This window comes from Callionymus lyra, chromosome 12 (assembly GCF_982586985.1).
Source record: "Callionymus lyra chromosome 12, fCalLyr1.hap1.1, whole genome shotgun sequence".
Taxonomy (NCBI): Eukaryota; Metazoa; Chordata; class Actinopteri; order Syngnathiformes; family Callionymidae; genus Callionymus; species Callionymus lyra.
Genome location: NC_141829.1, coordinates 26,428,432 through 26,449,978, shown reverse-complemented (window position 1 = coordinate 26,449,978; position 21,547 = coordinate 26,428,432). Strand labels below are relative to the sequence as shown.

Below are 21,547 nucleotides of genomic sequence, written 5' to 3'. Positions count from 1 at the left end.
AGTTCTACCTTACCTTACCTAACAGCAGCCAATGACCGTGAAGGTATTTTCAACATGTGATATATGTGCGAATGAAGCACTTTTGACTTATAACTGCTACTTATAAAATATTTGAATTCATATATATATATATTTTATAACCTGAACTTTGACTAGACCCATCCATAAATCCATTTTTAATCTCACACCTTTAACTGTGTCTGTTTAATTTTCCTCCACTAAGCAGTTACAGTATGTGATCGTCAGTATTTCTGCCTCAATGTTAGCAAAACAGTTGAAAAAATTAAGCAAGATTTTGAAAAAAAAACTTTCGGGCAAATGTGACAAGAAACTGATGTTTACATTAAGAGAAGACGAAGTACAGCCTAGAAGACATCTGTCCCCTTAAACCAGGGAATAAACCAGAGTTTTTGAACCGTAATGTTCTGGTCTGTATCAATCTCATCCTCCTGCCGGTCCGGAGCAGTCGGAACAAGGGGTGTATAGAAATATGGAAGCAACCACCAAGGCAGCCATCTTGAATTCCATCCAATTCCATCAGCGCATAACCTACTTTTTGAGTACACATAAAAACCTTTACAGTTATAATCAACTCAACAGAAATGAAGTAGATTATTGTCTCTTTCTCAGTGGCCTAGTTACAAATACCTTGACTGGTACTGTAGACGAGGGGTCCCCAACCTTTTTTTCCACCATGGACAGGTTTAATGTATTCACAGATTGACCTTCATATAAGAACATTTTTTCCAATAGTTTATAGGTTTTTTTATTTTATTTTTATTACTGTCTTAAAAATGTTTTGTTTTGAAAAAAGATGGTATATTTTTCAAAAGTATATATTTTCCTTAAAGTATGTACTTTATTGAATATTGTTTTGATTGTTTAAGCGCTTTCTGACCCTGGTCTAGAAAAGCGCTATACAAATAAAAATTACTTACTTACTTACAGCAATAGAACTGAAATGATATAAACCATTTTTCTGTCTGTGTGGCCCGGTAACAAAGGCTTCACAGACGGGGACGGGTCCCAGGACTGAGGGTCGGGGACCACTGCTCTTAGCGGACCGGTGTTGTAATGAGCTGCACGATAATGACGCTGAAAAACATCCGTCAGCAGTGTCAGTCACATCATCATCATCATCGTCTGTCCTGTCACACACTGTGCAGGTGTTCTCTCATCACTCTCTGGCATCGTTTAGTCATCCTTGTGTTTCCATAAAAGGCTTTAATGCAGCGATGATCTGTCGTCAGCCGCTCACTTCCATACGTGGCTGTCGTTGTCAGATATCAAAACAGAATGTTTTTTATCATCAGTGACATAAATGTTCTCATAAAAACAGTAACAACGATTACGAGGGATTGTTGTTGAGTCGGAGTTGAACGCTCTAAATGTTGAGTCTGTTTTTTTCCTCCGTCAAGAGCTCCGATCACGCAGAGACCTGAGATGCTTTGAATCTACAGTTGAAAGAGAATTTGTTCCAAATTTAGCAGCGTTTGGATCCACGCGGGACTTTCCTCCTTCCTGCCTCCTCCTCTCGGCTTGTTGCTCTTCATTTCATGCACTTTTATCTCCGACTGCTCCGACACACGCGTCCACCCGTCGCACAGGAAAGAACCAGACCAAGAACAAAAACTTGTTTTATTGTGTTCTTTTGCGTCATTTCAGACTTTGTAGTGTAGAGTTGGAACTGCTGTCTCTGCCTTGACGTGTGATGCAAAATGTCAAATGTAACAGAAATGGTTTCAGACGTTTCTCAGAGATTATTTAGTGCTTATATATAATCACTTTATATATAGTGATCATTTGTGCTCATCACACCGAGCAGTGTTGATAGTTAGTGTCAGGACAACCATCACATGTTAGTCTTCAGGCCCAGATGAGTCACGGTAAGTAAGTAAGTAAGTAATTTTTATTTGTATAGTGCTTTTCCAGACCAGTGTCACAAAGCGCTTAAACAATCAAAACAATATTCAATAAAGTATATACTTTGAAGATCAAGATAAAACTGATAACACAACAGGAGTTCCAGAAAATCAAGGAAAAGCCTGAACAAATAGAAACGTCTTAAGATGTTTCTTAAAGGAGTCAGTAGACTCCATCAAGCGTAAAGAGAGAGGAAGATTGTTCCAAAGCTTAGGAGCAACAGCCTGAAAAGATTTCTCTCCTCTGGTCCTGAACCGTGTGGAGGAACCATAAGTAGATTCTGATCCACAGACCTCAGAGCCCGAGCTGGGGTGTACGGCTGGATCAGATCAGTGATGTAAGGAGGAGCCTGACCATGAATAGCTCTGAAAGTAAGAACCAGAATTTTAAAGTTGATCCTGAAAGAAACTGGAAGCCAGTGAAGAGTTTTAAGGATCAGAGAGATGTGAGTTCTTCTACTTGAGCGGGTTAGAATTCTCGCTGCAGAGTTCTGAATCAACTGCAGACGAGACAGCTCCTTCTTGTTAAGACATGAAAACAAACTGTTACAATAGTCCAGACGAGAAGAAACAAACGCATGGATTACAAGCTCCAGATCATGTTCCGACAACATTTTCCTAAGTTTAGAGATTTTTCTCAGTTGAAGGAAACAGTCACTGCAGAAAACTGACCAGAAACTGAGTCACGGGAGACTCAGTCCTGAACTGATTGAATGATTGACACACTCGTGCAGATCTTCCCGGCTGCTCTCCAGACTCTGTCCAAACGCATCGTCCAGTCTCGGCTCAACAGCACCATGGTGGGCGTCTTCACCATCCTCGTCGTCTTCCTCTCGGCGTTCGTCAACATCGTAGGTTCCCGACCAACAGCCGTGAGAGGTCAAGTATCCGGGCGATAACCCTCTGACTCTTGTGCGCTCAGTTCACGTGCGGCGGCGACGACCTGCGCGGCTGCATCTGCACGGAGCTGAACATCAGCCTGGAGAGCGTCAGCGCCTGTCACGCCCGTCTGCTCAACTACAGCCTGGACTCGCCGCTCAGCCCCTGTGGCGGCGACGCCCCCTTCTGCAGCTTCCCTGAGGTGCTCCTCCAAAACTTAAAAGGTCTTCTCTCAGGTCCTCCAGTGACCCCCGTCTTCCCTCCACAGTACTTCTCCTGGTGTGTGCTGCTCAGCCTGCTGGCCTGCTCCGTCTTCCTGCAGGTCAGCAGCCTCGGGAAACTCTTCCTCATGCTCTTCATCGAGCTCCTCTACCTCCTCATCATGGAGGTCCCCAAAGCCAGCCTCATGGACAACCAGGACCTGCTGGTCACCGCCAACGCCATCGACCTCCTGTGAGTGACCCGGGTGAGCGTGAAGAGGGTGATGACGGTGTGACTGACTCTGTTTCTCTCCTCACAGCGAGCACGTCAACGGAACCAGGTGAGGTGGACCATCAGATGGATTCTCCTCTGGATCATTTCTTCTTATCTCAAAGCCGTGTCTGCCTTCAGCTGCGTGATGGACACCAAGGTTCCTCTGAAGATCGTGACCCCTGTGGTCATCACCATCTTCGTCCTGGCACTTTACCTTCACGCCCAGCAGGTGGAGTCCACGGCCCGGCTGGACTTCCTGTGGAAGCTACAGGTCACGAGCGCCCTCTTGTGACCAGCACTGGTGAGATACTCATCTATCTGGTGTCCAGGCAACGGAGGAGAAGGAGGAGATGGAGGAGCTCCAGGCCTACAACCGGCGTCTGCTCCATAACATCCTGCCCAAAGACGTGGCGGCTCACTTCCTGCAGCGCGAGAGACGGAACGACGAGCTCTACTACCAGTCGTGCGAGTGCGTGGCCGTCATGTTCGCCTCCATCAGCAACTTCTCCGAGTTCTACGTGGAGCTGGAGGGCAACAACGAGGGCGTGGAGTGTCTGAGGCTCCTCAACGAGATCATCGCCGACTTCGACGAGGTGGGAAAAAACGACTCCCGCCCCACGTAGCCATTTCATCAAAACTTCTCCGGCCTCCACAGATCATCAGCGAGGACCAGTTCCGCCAGCTGGAGAAGATCAAGACCATCGGCTCCACCTACATGGCGGCGTCCGGCCTCAACGACTCCACCTACGACAAGGCGGGCCGCTCGCACATCCGGGCGCTGGCCGACTACGCCATGAGGCTGATGGACCAGATGAAGTACATCAACGAACACTCCTTCAACAACTTCAAGATGAAGATCGGTGAGTGACAGAGACAACCCTGTCGAGCGTCGTGAGGGAGAAGGAAAGATAAAGATGTTGAAGATGGTGAAGGGCAGCCGAGGGAATAGGGCGACGAAGATGAAGATGAAGATGTGAAGTGTGGCCGTGAGAAGACGAGGTCGAACAGGGAGACAGGACGGATCAGATCAATGCAGTAGGAAAACAAATTGGGAAGATGGCAAAAACATCTGGAAAGAGAAGGAGATGACTTCACCAAATTTAAGACAAAGATGAACAAAGTGAATGCTAACAAATACATCAGATCATTTACAAAATAATATGCAAAAATTTGTGTCATTTCTGGACTATTGAGCAAAACTGAATAAAAGCTGCAGGTATCCACGTGTTAATAACATCGATCAGTATTTACTACAAAGATTCTTCTTTTTGCATCGGGTCACTTCTTTGCACTGAAATTGTGAGTATGTTATTATTAGCCGTGTTGGATAAGTAACTTTAAAATAGTATCTTAGTTACATTACTAGTTACTTCTTTTAAAAGTAGCTCAGGTTACTAGGGAAAGTAACTTTTTGGTAAGATAAAGGGGGAAAGGCACATTTTTCAGTGTAAGTTTGGATGTTTAATCAATCAATTCAGAAAAAAGGTAAGAACAATTAAGAAAATACACCAAAATAAGAGGTGCGACGACCATAATGTTTGTGGTCAAGTGAGTCTCAACAGGCAGAACATCACTGTATTAGAAACACAATAACCTTTAAAGGAAAATGACAAAGGATTAAAAACTCAAAGGGCTAAATCTATTAAATAAGTTTCAAAATAACACAAGTGACGACAACAGTGAACTTATCAAACATAAATCAGCATTTCTGTTTTATCTGCTGTGTGTTAATGTTTTCATTGAATTGATACAGTGTACATTTATAGTGTTTTGTTTATTTAATTTATTATTAATAAAATATCATATGTTCCTGAAGGCACCGTAGCAATCGCATCATTAAATGTTAATTGATTCATTGATGTCAAAAACGTGCAAGGAATTCATCTTACAGTCAAACTGATCCAGCATTCATCATTAATTAGTTTTTTAAAGCGTGATATTATACACTTCAATCTATTTATCACTGTTTATCAGTTTAAACAGCCTCTTAGAAAGATTAAAAAGTCAACAGACTGAACTGAGTCATAGTGCCTGAAGTAACAAGTAACAAGGCTGTTAAAATCACAGTAACGCTTAATGATTTTTGACAAACTAATTAGTTACTTGTTAATCCCACTGATTATAAGTAAGGTTAAGTTTGATTCATCATTATTTAGTTTTGATTTTCATAACAAGTTTTATACTGGATTGTTCAAATAAAAAATATAAATATAATAATATTGTTATGATAATTCTCATGGTTAATGATTCTGCAGTTTGCTTATAAATACAACAAAATATATATTATTTTAAAAGTCAAAACGTTTTTTGTGGCTCTCAGTAAAAAACGGTCCAAAAAGCTCTAGTAGTGAGAGTTTGCCAGTGTGTTGTCACATCGTACATTCACTGTCGTTTTCTACATGAACTAAAGATCACTGTAGATCAAATGATTGACAGTTTCTGATAGGCTGCATCAAGGTATTATGTCACTACTTCATATGAAGATACTGACGTAAAACAGTTTGATGGTCACATGATACTAACAGACTCATCGATTGTCTAGACAAAAGTTAGGGTGTGAAGAACATTAAAATAACAGCTGTAGTTCTGCTACATGAGTCACGACTGTTTGAAGTTAACCAATCATTACAAATAATATGAACAATTATTAATAATGTCAGAAAGGTTCATATTGTTTAAAAAAAAAAAAGATGCTGAAAAACACCATCTCTATGGAGAATAAATGAAAATAAATGAATCTACATCCCTTTATCTGTGTGTCAGTCTGCAAACACATATTTCATGCTAGCTTTGTAACCACTAGTTACATTAGTGATGATGTCATCGCAGGTCTGAACATCGGGCCGGTGGTTGCCGGAGTGATCGGGGCCAAGAAACCTCAGTACGACATCTGGGGGAACACGGTGAATGTAGCGAGTCGGATGGACAGCACGGGCGTTCCAGAGAGGATCCAGGTAATCCACCGGGAATCGACCAGTCACGTCTCATATCACTCTAGTTGACCTTGTGTGACCTGTGTGTGGCGCTCGTCAGGTGACGGCCGACCTCTACCAGCTGCTCAGCTCCTACAACTACACCTTAGAATACAGAGGGATGGTCACAGTCAAAGGTAAAGGAGAGATGATGACCTACTTCCTCACCAGCGGACCCCCCAGCAGTTAACCCTCGAGGGAGGACTCGGCGAAACCCCCTGAGCCCCGTCCGGATGTCGACTACTGAAGCCACGAGCGGCTGGGACTCTGAAATCTTACCAAAGATGCCCGATCAGAGCACAGGTTTATTCAACGATGGATCTGCAAAAAAGACGTGTCGGGGTTTTTCTGAGGATCCTGCGGACGTTGGAACTATGTCTCCCCCAATCCCCCCTCCGCCTCTCCTGCTGAAGTATCGACATGCAGTTTTATGTGTGTGATCGTTCCCGAGCGAGTCCGTGTTGTGCTGGTTCTACCGAGAGAACCGTGGTTCTTTGTAAACCTAATTTATAGAGCGAAAGACGTGTGACGCGCAAATCCACGATGTCAACCAAGAGCTTTTCTAATCCTCTTTTCTAGTGGACGTTTTCAGAAACAGCCGCCGGTCACTTATTTGAAGAATCTATATTTTGTACGTGAATATTCCATAGAGAGATCTATAATGTGAATAAGAATAAGTATTTTCTCTGAGACGCTCACAGCAGATTTAGCTACTCTCACCCTCACACTGCTGAAGATGGTACGACCCTTTGAATGTCCAATGATCTCCGACGAGGCCTTTTACACACTGATGTTTCTCTTGTGGACTTCGTGGTCTTTAGCAGAGCACCCACAGAACTGAGTGAGCTTGATCAGGATACAAACACTACAGCGCCCCCTGTCGTCCAGGTCATCATCATCACTCTCTAATGACTGAAGTGTTGCCGATGACTTTCCGCTTCACGAGAGACTCCCTGGACCATCATGAAGATCAGCTTCAAGCGCTTTCAATACTTCCGTTTCTCAGGGACCCGAGCTGGGACACCGACAACAGTTGAGCATATATCTCTGGTTCAGTTCCCGTCACTCCGAGTGTGGCTTTAACATTTACTTGAAGTGGTTCCACCTCCGAGTTTCACAATCATTAGCAGACTTTAGATTTGTAGGTTTTTTTTTTCATCCTGACTCCAAACCAGCCTACAGGCAACGGAGCAATCACCAGCACAGGACACCCTGGAAAGCTTGCATCTACACTGCAGCACCCAGACACCTGAAAGTCCTACAGGAAGAGTTTTTTTTTACATATTACTCAGAGATGCCACAAACACAACAGGAAATAAGTTCCTCTCAACATCACTACACAACTGATGCAGCTAAAGGTTACAAAGAGCTGGACGTCACACCTGCTCCGTCACTGATGGTGCCACGAGTCTTGGCTGGTCAAGCCTGAGCCCGGTTAGCCAGGACACCCAGCACTGAACTCACCAGCAAGTGAAGTCGAATGATTGTTTGAGTCACTATCACTAACTACACACAAATGATGACCTGGATGACGACCTCTCACTCTCCTTGACACCCTTGAGCAAGAGGGACAGACTCTGGTGATGATGTTGGTCATGTCCAAACTATACTTCTTTTTTTTTTTTGTAACAATTAAATAAAGTGCTGAGGTGTTTCACAGGAGCAACGATGTGTGCCAATCATTTTGTATTTTAACACTTCTGAGAGCAGTGAGAAGATGCAGCTGTTCAAGTGTCTTGTTCTCCTACCATCAGCTGCTCCATAATAAACATTCAAACTTGAACCCATTTTTTTTTTTTTTGTTTTCCCTCTCTGGTCATGTAGTTTCAATGCAACTCTTTTCAGGAACGTGAAGGTGCTTATGTTCCAACAATATTGACAGGATCAAACATTTTTTAAATGAAGCGTAAAACCATTGACCATTTTAAGTTCTAACCCTCTGTCCGTCGAGTAATTCTACAGCAATTATATTCATCAAATCCATGTCACATGAAAGACACCAACTCCTTCCTTTTCAATGGTATGCGACATGTGTGTGTGTGTATGTGAATAAATATATATATATACAGTATATATATATAAAACATTTGGTTCTCATCAGCAATGTTTTATTAATGATTCAATTCAATTCAAAGTGTCTTATCATAACAAAGTTATCTCAAGACACTATACAGATTGACATAACCTCTTTGTTATTTCAATCATTATATAATGTACTTAACTTTTTTTTTTAGATTTTATTACCTTTAACAATTTTGTGCTCCAGACTGTATGATATGAAACTTTTTTTTAATGTTAATTGGAATAAAAGTGTTAACTTACAAGTTTACAGCTCAAAGTGGTGCTTCTAAAGTGCTGCCCTCTGGTGGGCATTTCAAGACAGGATTTTAACTCTAGTATCAGTTCAGGAAAAGCTCATCATTTGTCACAAAACAACTCATGAATAGTTTGTTGGATTTATTTAGTGACATGTTTTGAAGCCAATTCTATTTGGTTTGAATGTCTCTCCTTTTATGAGGAATACAGAAGAGAGGAAATGTAACAGGACATGTTGACGGTTGAAAAAACATGCAGTTGTGCATCAGTTTGAGTTCGTCCCGACATCACATGACGGCAAGAAGAAGATCCAAGAGCAGTAGTATTGCTGAACGCCTGATAACATCGCGAAGGTATGCAGTGTTTTTTTCATTCAGACTTGTAACTATTCTATGTTCGAAGTTTAAACGAAACATCCTCAATAAAATCTTTGCAACATGTTCACATAAAATGAAAGTAAAAGATATAAAACTATCATGACAGCAGGAGTTTGCATAGTTAGAAAAGAACGGCGAGCAAACACGAAGCAGGACAAACTCATGGCTGTGACGTTCAATGTTGCCTGAGCTTCAGTCAATCACACGTAGTAAAAAAAGCTGCTAACGTTTCTTTGCAGATCAGAATTCTGCCGCATGCCTCTTGGAAGGTTTGACTTAAATAAGAAATGACAAGCTCTGATAAGACGTCCTGTCCCCACTCTTGCCGTCATCTCCGCCGGTTTATCTGGGTCATCATTCGCCGTGTCAGCAAACATCATAAAATAAACGCGTTCCAGACAAAAAACCACGGCCAGACTCATTCTGACCGATGGTTTCTGCAGCACCTTCACCAGCAGCATCAGGGCCACGATCTGGGTTCAAGAACATGTGAAGACATCGGTCGGCGTCTTCAGCATCACGCGGGAGGTTTCCTCGCCGTAGAGGTGTCAGACGTTGTAGTCCGGAGCTTTGCCCAGCGGCTGCCTCTGTGTGATCTGGATGGTCATGAACGCTCCCACGGCCACGTGGAAGAGGATCTGCCACACGTTCCTCAGTTCGTAAAGGTACATGTTGGACAGACAGATGAGGGCAAATGCCAGGAAAGACTTGACGCTCCTCCACATGGAGAAGTAGGCGAACAGGTAGCACTGCAAGACAGGAGAGGTTGTCACGTGTGGAGGAGAGAAGCTGAGTGTGGGACAGTGCGTAGTATTTTTTGGTTTGGTTTTGTAAGCAATACTTGCCCTAGTTAAAGTCGAAACAGAGGTGTGAGCAGGTAAGTAGTATCTTCTCGTATCATACTAGCAGGGACACACTCACCTGGTACAGACATGCTGCTGTGCCCAGGAAGAAGGCAATCACACAACTGAAGTCTTCCTCGTCGTTCTGAAACACAAAAGTCAGTCAGCATGTTACATTTTATTCAATTATCAGAACCGTCCGTCTAACCCAGACCTGGGTAAAGTGCGGCCCAGGGGCCACTTGCGGCCCTTTGACTGACATTACAAGGGGCACCATAAATACAAAGTATGCTCATGTATAAATGGTTCTAATGCATTAACAAATCTTTTTTGTATGTATTTTTTTAATTTACATTTTCACATCATATTTCCCTTCTTTTTGTCATTTTTGGAGTATATATTAATCCCTCGAAACATTTTAACAAGTTAATTGAAAAAATGTTTTGAAAAAAATATATACAAAAATAAAATTGCAGCTTATTTACAGTAGCTTAATAAATGTCATGGCCTATTGACGCATGTCCTTTTTTTTAGGGATTTTTTTCATCTTTCTTTTTGCTTGACGGCCCCTAACAACATTCACAGATTTTATTGTGGCCCTTAAAGAATTTTAATCGCCCACCCCTGGTCTAACCTGTGTTTCACCCTTAAACATCAAGGGTGAGCTTCATGCAAACTGTGGACTTTAGCAGGATCATTAGAAAAATGATAAGTTTAATTGACAGTTGGTAAAAAGAGCTCATGGCAGTAGATAGGACCTCTCCAAGTTCAGCTGTGAGAATGTTATGGTGTTGTATGACAGCTGCAAATGGAAATCTTTAAAAACTACCATTATGTCTGGGTCAAGGTTGGTTTCATGAGCTAGAATTCTGTAGAAACCTCAAATCCTGTCAGCAACGACAGGATCATCAATAGCATGTGGAGCTTCCTCCAACATGTTAGCTTCATATGTCAATGCTGCGTTGGTGATCATCTGTACCTGCAGGACGCTCTCGATGGCGTGGACGCCTCTCAGCAGGTTCATGCCACCACAGAGGAGACTGAGCACACAGGAGATGATCCCGGGCAAAGTTGCCGGTTCCAAACTCTGAGTGGGAGCTGGAAGAGAAGGAACGTTACGAGGCACTCTGGGACAAATGTAATTACTTGGATAAACAAAAGAACTCCTTGAGTGAAAAAGATAAGCAAGGCAGAGATGGCTTATCAGACCTACTTCCAAAACACGTTTGGCATGGTAAGCAGAATGATGCTTGATTCTATTAACAGATTAGCATATTTCACCCTGCAGTATAAAATGATTTATGTATGAACACTGAGTGCTGGAGTGTGACAGAGTAAATAAAGATGCAGAGTTGCCTCCTGGTTGTTGTAGGACTGAAGCGGAGCAGTTTGTGTTTCTCAGGGCAGATGAGGTGCAGCTGGAGGCTCTCTGAGAGCCAGGGTTTATTTCAAGACACCGCTGAGCGATGTGGGTGCTTCAGGTATGGACAGGTCTAGAAACAGTTTGGTGTCACGGGTAGTTTATTAGCAGGTGAGGTTTAGTTTGACCTGTTAGTAGATTTAAGGTAAAAGGTTATTTGATTGTGATCATTTGTGTTGTTAATCTCTCTCTTCATTTTAATCTAATGGCATCCCTAGATAGAATTGATCATAAGAAACTTCCCAACGCCTTGGTTTTGATCAAATACAAAATCTCAGAGTAAAAATTACTTTTAAATAATTAATATAAAAGTCTGCAGTTACCTTAAATACAAACAACCTTAGACTTGACCCAAATTAAATATTGATTTGTCCAAAAGACGGTGTTTTTGCTAAATGAATATTGATTTTTATAATTCAAGAAGAATCTAAAGGTGCGTTCACAATGAGGAAAAACAAACAACCTTATTATTCCAAGATAAAGAAAAGTAAACAACAATGAAAAGTTGCCAAGTTTGCAAAGACAACTGTTTTTCTTAAGACTAGAACAAACATATGGAGGTTCAGATGAACAACATCACACCTCGGAAAGAAAGATTATTCAGGAAGTTGAATCTATTGTCCTCGTAACAAACATCTATATGTATTTGGAAAATTAGTTTCAATTTTCTCATACATTCAATTAGTATTATAATATAATAACAATAGCATAAAATAACTTAATGGTTCATATGTGGTAAGAAACAATATTAATCGCCATTGTTGATATATGAACTCTGAGACTACTAATTAAACATTTCCTTTTTTTTATTTTAATTTTTTTGTTTTAGGTTTTTTTCTGGCAATAAATATAAACTCATGCCAATAGCTTCACTCATTAATAAATGTTTGGCACCGTACAGATTTTGTTCTTTTTTGCAAAATACCGACCATTAGAAACCTGAACTGCAACATGTTATGCCAGTCAAAACCTCAGAGTCCATTGTTTAACTGCAAGGGAAACCAGAATTTTGATTTCCAAACTATAAGCAGCGACTTTCTCTCTGAACTCTGTGGCTATAATAGTGATACGGATAAATGATGCAGCGGGTAAACTTGGCATGGAAGGTTGTGGGTCATTCACACACAACGCCAGTGCAAAGAACTAACTCAATGCAAGACAACCAAAGCATTCAGAGGAATTAAAAGCAGGTGGCTTGAAATTGACAATGACTGGTCAGCATTGCATTTTAGCAAGTTCAATTCTAAACTGTTTTAACACAGTTAACATCAATTTAAAGTCAGACCAGTAATCTTCACCAGTGTGTATTGGAAGTATTTAATTATTTTTCAATCAATGAGCTTTTAAATATTTTTGTTTCTCAGGTTTATGTGATTATACTCTCTTAAGTTATATTACGTTTAACACAATTTCTCCACAAACATTACCAGACTTTGGTATTTACTCAGCCAACGATGTTTCCTGCAGATTATTTATCTACTACTGTTGACATTCTGAATGGAGGAATGTACATAATGCCAGTCAGCAGCTGCGTTGGCATGAATAAGACTTGGTGTGCACGGTCATGCACAGTCTCTGGTTTGGACTGGGAGTGGAAGATTAACAATAGCAGAAGTGATGGTGCATGAAGAATCACTCATTTGCTGCTGAAGCTCCACGACTGAAGGACAGGAACTTCCCTCTAATCTTTTAGTTACAATTTCAATTAGAGTTGAGAAAAGTGAGCATTTGGAGGTGAAAATTATCGTCACCTTTTATGTTGAGAATGTCACGAACAGAGCGGTGGCTTACCGATGCCCTTGTACTTGGAGGACGTGTGAGACGAGAACCCGTTGACAGCCTGCAGGTCCTCTGGGGACAGCTCGTAAGGCGGTCGCAGCCTGATCTCTGTCTGCATGTCAGCAAGGTTGATTCTTGTGGAGAGGGATCGAGGACTGTTGTATCGCTGTTTGGTCTTTTGGATGAATGTGTCTGATAACACGAGGAAACAAGAAAGGTGAAGACACAGCACTTGCATGTTTAAAAAAAAAAAATGACGCATCACATTAACTTAAGATAAGAAGATGAAAGGATCGACATTTTTATCCACATTAAGATCTGAAACACCAGTAACAAAATGATCATGGTGGGCCATTAACCCATATCTATTGATAAGCCACACGATATATGGGTGTGATATTATAGATTCTTGTAGTCCAGACATTATTAATACTTAACTGTCATACAGGAAACACTTTCAATATGGCCATAATCAAAGAACTTTTCATATACAACTATGCTAACTTTTTAATTGAGGTACAGCTGCTCTAAGTAACTACTAACAGCAGGTACTCACCAAATTCAATGAAAGAGTACGGTCGCAGAGCATTGTTTATTCTTTTAGTATCATAGGTGACAATGAACTCCTTTTGTAGCTCGTCTAGGAAGCAGAAGGCCAGAACATTTGGGTAGTTTCCGGTACACACCATCAGATATCCAACGCCCAATGAGCTGATGAAACTGACACAGAACAATATCAGAACATAAGAGACGTCTATATATGTAATACATTTCATTTAAATCACAAATTGTTTCAATTACTGTACATTTATAATGATTTAGGGTCGGATTTCAGTCTTTTGGCCAGTCAAACACATTTTGTGTTGAATGTAGAGTAAACAAATTAAAATGGATACGCTAATGTATATGACAAGCGAATTCTAATAATGAATTATTTATTTATTATAAAAAAAACACTTCTGTTGATTAAAAGTTAGCTGCACCTTATATATAAACTCAGAGGAAACTGGGTGAAATGGCCTTTATGGTCAGAAACCACAACTTAAGATCCTGAGCTCCTCGTCTTCACCCATAAAGATATACTGTACATATTTTATATTTTAATCACAGGGTTTAGAATTTAACTCATTTGACCACGTTTCTTGGGTCCTGTTTTCTTGGACCTTTTTGTTAATCCTGCAGAGACCAGCACACCTGCCAAAATCCATACACGTGCTTCTCATCAAAAATTGATTTTTGCGCCAATATCCAGCAATATATATTCCCCCTTAAAGTTCTCTGTTCATTTACATAAACAAGGATTTAAAAAAACAAAAACAACCAAGAATTTTTAAAGAAGGAATCATTAAATTTCTGTTCCATGATGTTGCTTGTGTTTGGTATTGTTTGATCTGTTGTATACCTTGTCATTCCCGTCCTCCTACCGGACTGTAGGGTCATATGGACCACCTAATAATGTAACTGCCTCACCTGCTCTTCTGGGTTGGGATCCGTTTCACTTGTGACTCTCTGAATACGCACTTTTATGATATTTCCTAAACATGACTTGCTTATATTTGAAACTAATCGACATAATTTCTGATAAGAGTGGATTGGACTGTGGATTGGAGTGGCAGTATTTTATTTCATCCAAGCCCTTGGTCTTAGCAGAGATTAACCCTGGACCTGAAACCTTCCTGCCTCTGTCTGATATTCCTTATCTCCCTCTATTCTTCAGAGTCATTGATTGAAGAGGCTCTTATCAGACCAAATAGTGGCTGAAAAATGCAGCAATCCTTATTCTTCCCATTTGCTGTTACACGCGATTAGCACTTGAGAAAGCGATGGTAATTGTTTCCAAAGTCTTGTTTGAAAGACTTTGGAACTAAGATGAAAGCTTTTCTGTCCAAACCACTGAGAAATGAAGCACCCTTTCTACCATCACTTCAGTGAGAGGGGGTGAGATTAGAGCAGAAGGGTGAAGATTTTAAAGATGGAGAAATCTCATCCGTACAGATAGAGTTCGGTCTAGACTTTCTTTTATTGGTGATGTTCAGATAACTCCAATGAGGCCTTTACCTGCTAAACGTGCAGTGGACCCTACTATGTCACAGTGTGCAACATATAAGGTATATAAAGAACCACCATTGAAGCATTTTTCATGATACATACAGGACCTATATAAACATACATTGGCTGGGTTTCCAACATTCACTACGAAGATGCTCTTAAGTGCTACGATCTTCTTAGGAGCACTCTCAAGAACTACTATGAAGAAACCATTAAACATTAAAGTATATTTGTGGGTCTAATTAATCCATAAAACAAACAGTAAACCCACCTGTTTAAATGTACGCACTGCCATTAATCAACATTTATGATTATGAGGTAGATACTGGAAGAAACACACCATAACTTTTACCGGTCATTGATCCCAAACAATGCTTTCAAGTGCGCAGGAATTTTACAACCAAATGAGAAAACACACTATAACTTGATTTTCAGTTTCACTCCATTAAACGAAACGAAATATATCCGATCTATGAGTCTTCTAACAACTACACAAAAAAACAACAACAGTGTTGCATTTCACAGATATTAAGGAAACAGATGTAATTTACTCATATATATTTCACCTTATGATTTTATATGATATGTTCCACCGAGAGCTTCGAACAAAGCGTCATAAGCTTGATCCTAGGTTCTCCTACAAAGGCAGTTGAGAACACATGAGGGAAACGCCAGTAACTTAGCACTACTTCTTAGCCGAGACCCTTCTTAGCAGCCTTCTTACATCCTTAAGAACAATAGACTCCAGGAATTCCGGCTATTGTCAAATGCAGGCGATATGCTTATAGTTTCTCAGAAAGTTTTTGTTTTCTTCTGTCATTGAGTCAGTTTTAACGCTGCCGTGAAAAATGGAAAAAGAGAACACAAAAAAGCTATAGAAAAACAGAACCAAGCACCAAGGCCTGCTGCTGCTGCGCCTAACAGATACAGCAGAAAGATTTAGTTGGATGACAAAAGTTCTTCAATTACATTAGGCAAAACACACCCATGGACAGTATATTCAGATGAAAACCAAATGATTATTGTCTTCCATTTGTAGAATGATTGCATAGACCTATGTTGGGGCGATATTAGTGGCTGGGATGAAAGAGAGTCTCTCTGAGATTATTGTCTATCTACTGTTAAACAGGAAGGGTGAAGATGATTGTATGCTGATGGGTTTGAAATGCTGTTAGCGCTTTAGGACAGTCATGAATATTAGTGTTCATTCGAATAACCAATACTCAATGATAAAACCTTTTTTTCTGCCTTTATGAAAGACTGACATCAGACCAACCAAATATTTCATCAAGATATTTCTTATTTTCACAACAGAGAAAAAAAAAGAAAAGAAAAAATGTTAAAAGGAGACCCATCACTGAAAGTATTGTCACAATTTTGTTGGATAACTTACTTGACATTGTAAGGTCCGGTCTTTAGTGTGCAGCGGTCTGGGAACTGGCTGAGTTTTTTTGAAAGACCTTTAAGGTGCTTCTTTGTCTCCTGCAGCTCTTTATCTTGCTCGTAGTCAGTGGATGCAGAGAGTGGCAGGCCATCTCCGACCCGGACCACTGAAGCAAATAAAACCATCGACATCTTATGGATGAGGTCCTCTCGTTGAAGCCCTGTGTGAAAAGACAACACAAACTTGTGATGTCAGCCTTTGAATGACAATGTATAAGCAGAAAAAAATAATTAAGTATAACATTGGTTTTGAGAGATTTGCCTCTTTAGAACTATAAATGGTAAGAACCACCCAATTTGTTTTGTACTGGTAGTTAAAAAACATTTAGGTACCTATTGTTATTTAAAAAAATTACATTTGGCTTTTTAGCTTAACTGTTCATAGCTGATAACAAGTTGAGGGAAGAGGACAGGGAAAGGGATTACCAAAACAGACAAGTATGACTAAAAATAAAATGTACAATTCAGAAGAAAGACATATAGTGACAAAAATGTAATAGACATATCGAGATTATTAAAATTATGACATATTTACAATATTTAGGACTTCCGTTGAAAACAAGAGAATATAAACCAAATATCTAGTAATGTTTATTTAAACATAGGGTTCAGGAGGCAATATCTCTCATCGTTGCGACAATAGAACCATGGAAAGCTCCTGATATTTTATATAATAATGATAGTAGCTTAACATTTAATCTATATAGATTTCTGCATTCAGTAAATAGATCATTCTCATTGACTGTTTAAATTAATTGACAACGAATTATAAAATCAATATCGATGCACATTATCAAGTTTTCTGTAATTTCGTATGGTTGTAATTCATCTTAAACGTGTTTAAAAGTATTGTCCTGTCTTGTGGAAATAAGCAGAAAGAAAGCAAACCCATCATGCCGGCTTAATGCGTTAGCTAGCTAGGTAGCTTCCAAAGCTATACATCCAAAACGTTTCCTAGTGACAGGGCAGAACACACACAATAAAAACCATAGCGATTCTTTGAGATAGGTGTTGTTTCAATGGTACCTGTTTGAAGGTTGAAGCATCATGTGGAGGGAAATAAAAACGTCTGTTAGCGGCTAACTAGCAACTACTGCGCTTATGTTTACGTGGCTATGCCGCAATGCATCCTGGGTAACATTTTGGTGTAGAAGTGTATTAACACGCTTTTAAATAAATTACTGATAACAAAGTTCTGGACAATAAAAAAAAACTTCATTTGGAAAAGTAGTTAAGAAATTATTTATAGTTTTGTATTGACTTTGTTAAAAAACAAAACAAAAAAAAACAAGTCTTACAATCCTTACTAAGGTATATATGATGTTAGCCAGATTCAGATTAATGTCATAAATTGTTTTAAAACAAATACCTATGACCTTTATCTGTAATAAACTTAAAGATCATGACCCATGAAAAGCCAAAAAGTATATTTTCCTGTTCTCCATGAATTTAAATTCCAAACAGAGGCACTTCAGCAAACCTTACTTTCAAAGTCACTCATGCTTAAATTCAAGGAGCCGTGGTTATCAGCTATTCCCAAAATGTTTGGTTTAGTGAGGATTTGGAATATCAGATAGGTTTGACATCCTGGAGATGCGTAAATGAGACGTCTCTCTGATGCGTCTGTGACCGGGTCACTTCAAAATGTAGTCATCATTGATGATGGAAGTGTCTAAACAACTTTGGAGCTACTGTCATTCAATCTGTTCCCAGTAACCAAGTTATTTTGACACTATGTTACATATAATTAATTTATTCTATATAGAACCTACAAGAAAGTTCCTATTTTAAGGTATTTTTGATTTCTTCAACTGGAAAGATGGTGAAATTGCTTAAAATAATGTTACTTACCGGCTTGTCCTTGGAACGACCACGTTAAGTGCTGGAGGAGGATTGATGGAGAATCTTGTCATTTATATATTACAATTTTCTCAAACAGAAAACTGTATTCAGATACATTTTCACGTCAAAGAAATTCAAGTACAGAACTCTGTTATTTTAACAATCTTCTTGATCACTTACTTTTTGTCTGGACAACTGGCCCAGTCTGTGAATGTCACAAACTGCGTCACAGCAGTGTTTTTATACGAAGTAATGAGCGATTTTTTCTGTCTGACTTATCCGGCAGATAAAACCAGAAACTAACGCATTAAAAGACTTGATCTTGTCTTGTAAACAAATGTGCTGAAAATGTATAACGGTGAAACAGATTTTATAACATGGCAGTCATAATATGACACTATAATGGACAGAAATTGAATTTTAAATTGAACCAATTCAAATGGATGGATTAGTTCAAGCCCATGATGCCTTTTTTTCGAAAAATACTAAACAGGTTATTTATTACGATATAATCAAAGGACAAGATGAAGATAATTTCGGCTTTTTGATTATAATATTTTATATTATAATTATGATGTGTACCAATTAAAAACATTTTTTTTGTATAAAGACTTAAAATAAAAATTGCATTAAAGAAAGATTGGAAAAAAAGACAAATCTTTTTGAGATTTAGTATTTTATTACCAACCTTGCAAGGTCCTGACTGCAAGGAGCAAATCTGTACATATGGCTGAGTACAGAACATCAACAAAGGCAACGACAACTTCTTGGCATCAGCGTGACACACTCCCAACACAACATGGACAAACAGACTAATATAGAACTTTGGAATAAGACGGAGGCATTTGATTGAAAGACGGCTTTTTTGGAAAGTTAAAAAAAAACAAAAAAAACTGGGCACTTGCATACTCTGGGATGTCACAGGGAAACAGCGTTTGGTGGCAGCCTGGAGGTGTTTGGAATGAGTCCATCAAACACGAGGAAGAAAAAAAGCCTTCACTGATACTGATGAGGAAACAACAATGACAACACCTGGGAAATGTAAACAATGTTAAATTTGGTGACTTTGTATATACCAAGGTGGAAATAAACCTGTTCCCTTTTAATTGTCTTGTGTTCCCTGAGAACCTTATTTGAAAGTCTTGAAGTTCAGCTACAGATTAATAATTATAACGGTCAAAGTAATGAGAACACACGCACACACAGAATCACCCAAGGAATTATGAGGAAGCTGATTTGAAGAGAAAAAAAAGAAGGATTTTGGGAGACTTTGCTTAATATTGCATTGGCTTCTGTGAACTTTTGATAGAGGGCATGAAAGAGCGCCATCCAGCCAAGACAAACCAACCCTAGCAAGAGCAGATTTAATTCACGTAAAAATATCAAGAACCATCACCTTGAATGACCACCTAGAACGTCTGAATTCATGGAATAAAACCTGAGTGTTCTTTTATAAGGAACTGCCTATTGCCCGTGTATCAAGATGAGACAAGATGAGACTGATTTGATGATTCTAAATGTTAATGTTGAAGAGTATTTTGATTGACAGCAGCTCTATTGGAATGTAAAAGATCACAGTACTAACTCTTCATATGTACATAGTAACAAGTATGAGTGGTCGTCCTATTATTGCTTAATGGTCTTTTCATGGTGAACAATTTCCTGCACATTTTTATTTACATTGAATTTTGCTAGATAATATCAATTATAGATAAAAGTTTGATACTTAAATAGTTTTTTTGGGTGATTTCATTAAGCTTAAATACATTTCCCTTTAACATGATCTTAAAATGATGGAAAATGTATGAGGAAAAAATACCAATACCAGTTAAGAAACCAAACCAGCAATTACTATCAAATTAAAACATTATGAGAATTTGAGTATTAATATAATGAGAGTAAAGCTATCATAACAAGAAACAAATCAGTCAGTAAAATAAAAGTAAAATGAGATAGCTTCACTTTTTTCTGTCTGTAAATGTAACTGAAACTGTATATTGTACTTCCAAACAAGAGAGTAGTCACTATTTGTTGAGGCACCGCCACAGCTGCCAGTGACAAATTGAACTACAGAAAAACAGGTTAACCTTTGGCCATCCTTAATGGATCATGCTGTGATCAGACAAATGGAAATAGAATCATCATCAAATTGTTCTCATGCTGTTCATCTCAGTACACTAGTGATCATGAGAGATATGGTGGACACACCAGTGTATGATGTTGAAATGTATGAAGCGTTAAAAGGGCGATATACATATTTGGTGTGTTTTTCTCCTGATTTGCTTGATTAGACAGGATGCAGTTGAATTTTCCATAAGGCCACTTTAGTCATGGACACTCAAGTGTAGGTCAGTGTCTTTTGGTGGGTGATCTGAACGATATCATTGGCTCTGGTCTACAAACACGTTCTTCAGCCAGCAGGTTCAGTTTCCAGCATAATGAATGTGGGGTCATGACATCGGTGCCATCAGCGGGGTCGGTATTGCATAGATACAGTAAAGAGTGATGTCACAGTGGCCCCTCCCCCAACACAGAAGAAAGAGGAGTCTTGACTGAAGGTACTCTGTTGCTGTGAGATTGAGAAATTAAATTGCCTTTTGCTGAGGTCAGTGCTGATAAGGGACCCTCGCCAGGGTCGAGGGTCACAGTGCAATGACAGTTGTGCAGCAGGTCATATGCTGCCCTCAGAGCTCCTCCTTCCTCTTTCCTACTTTCTCCTGGTCCCGTCCTCTCAGGTTCCTCATGAAGCCAATGAAGCCAGCTTCCTGTGGAAAGAAGAGCAAATCAGATATACTCTATCTTGTATCTATAGCAATAAAACATGAAACAATAACCACGATAATAAACAACACAAAAAGAGCCCATCTTTTTATGTAAACACATTTATAGGCAGAATATTGTCATTAGCAAAAAGATATTTAGCTAATTGCTGTTACAGTATTCCTGCATGAGGGGGAGCTAGTGACATCGTTTTAAATACTACTGACTGAGCCTTTAAGACAGTAGGAATTAAAAGTTATTAAATATGTTAAAGTGACCATATTTCAAGTATTGATGAAAGAAATTTAAATCATGCTTATGTCTTAATTAATCCATTTGTAATAACTTGAGAATATATGATCATGATCACTGGGAGCTGAATAATGCTCGATCAGATTTCAAAACTTAAATCCCTGTTTTATTTTTACATTACTGGCAATTGACGTGCTGCAGATTATGTCCTGCTTCAAGA

At 39.5% G+C, this 21,547-nt stretch overlaps 3 protein-coding genes across 4 annotated transcripts in view; 1 reads left to right on the top strand and 2 right to left on the bottom strand.

Annotated features, from left to right (window-relative positions):
• The window catches only part of adcy5 (adenylate cyclase 5), a 55,905-nt gene extending 47,780 nt beyond the window's left edge, over window positions 1–8,125 (top strand). For both annotated transcript variants that reach the window (XM_087803507.1, XM_087803506.1), the window contains exons 13-21: window positions 2,657–2,773; window positions 2,845–3,003; window positions 3,070–3,254; window positions 3,322–3,342; window positions 3,414–3,546; window positions 3,605–3,868; window positions 3,931–4,135; window positions 6,105–6,229; window positions 6,309–8,125. In XM_087803507.1, coding sequence (XP_087659633.1) covers window positions 2,657–2,773; window positions 2,845–3,003; window positions 3,070–3,254; window positions 3,322–3,342; window positions 3,414–3,546; window positions 3,605–3,868; window positions 3,931–4,135; window positions 6,105–6,229; window positions 6,309–6,437 — 1,338 coding nt within the window. In that variant the 3' untranslated portion in view covers window positions 6,438–8,125. The remainder of the gene's footprint in view (window positions 1–2,656; window positions 2,774–2,844; window positions 3,004–3,069; window positions 3,255–3,321; window positions 3,343–3,413; window positions 3,547–3,604; window positions 3,869–3,930; window positions 4,136–6,104; window positions 6,230–6,308) is intronic.
• A 564-nt stretch (window positions 8,126–8,689) lies between these two features.
• On the bottom strand, window positions 8,690–17,587 carry sec22a (SEC22 homolog A, vesicle trafficking protein). The gene is made up of 7 exons (XM_087804671.1): window positions 17,500–17,587; window positions 16,424–16,634; window positions 13,538–13,701; window positions 12,994–13,173; window positions 10,762–10,880; window positions 9,862–9,927; window positions 8,690–9,689 (listed from the first exon to the last, which is right to left on the bottom strand). Exons 2-7 carry the CDS (start codon window positions 16,603–16,605, stop codon window positions 9,489–9,491), a joined length of 912 nt encoding a protein of 303 aa, XP_087660797.1. The 5' UTR covers window positions 16,606–16,634; window positions 17,500–17,587; the 3' UTR covers window positions 8,690–9,488.
• A 1,387-nt stretch (window positions 17,588–18,974) lies between these two features.
• The window catches only part of pdia5 (protein disulfide isomerase family A, member 5), a 42,561-nt gene continuing 39,988 nt past the window's right edge, over window positions 18,975–21,547 (bottom strand). Inside the window, exon 17 of the mRNA XM_087803499.1 lies at window positions 18,975–21,080. Within this exon, the coding sequence (XP_087659625.1) occupies window positions 21,000–21,080 (81 nt within the window). The 3' untranslated portion in view covers window positions 18,975–20,999. The remainder of the gene's footprint in view (window positions 21,081–21,547) is intronic.

Excerpts from the sequence above, each read along its gene's own strand:
- sec22a (XM_087804671.1), bottom strand. The coding sequence starts at position 16,605 with ATGTCGATGGTTTTATTTGCTTCAGTGGTCCGGGTCGGAGATGGCCTG. Across the intron at positions 13,174-13,537 it reads GTACTCTTTCATTGAATTTG|ACACATTCATCCAAAAGACC; the intron begins GTGAGTACCTGC and ends TCGTGTTATCAG. Across the intron at positions 10,881-12,993 it reads CTCCAAGTACAAGGGCATCG|CTCCCACTCAGAGTTTGGAA; the intron begins GTAAGCCACCGC and ends CTTCTCTTCCAG.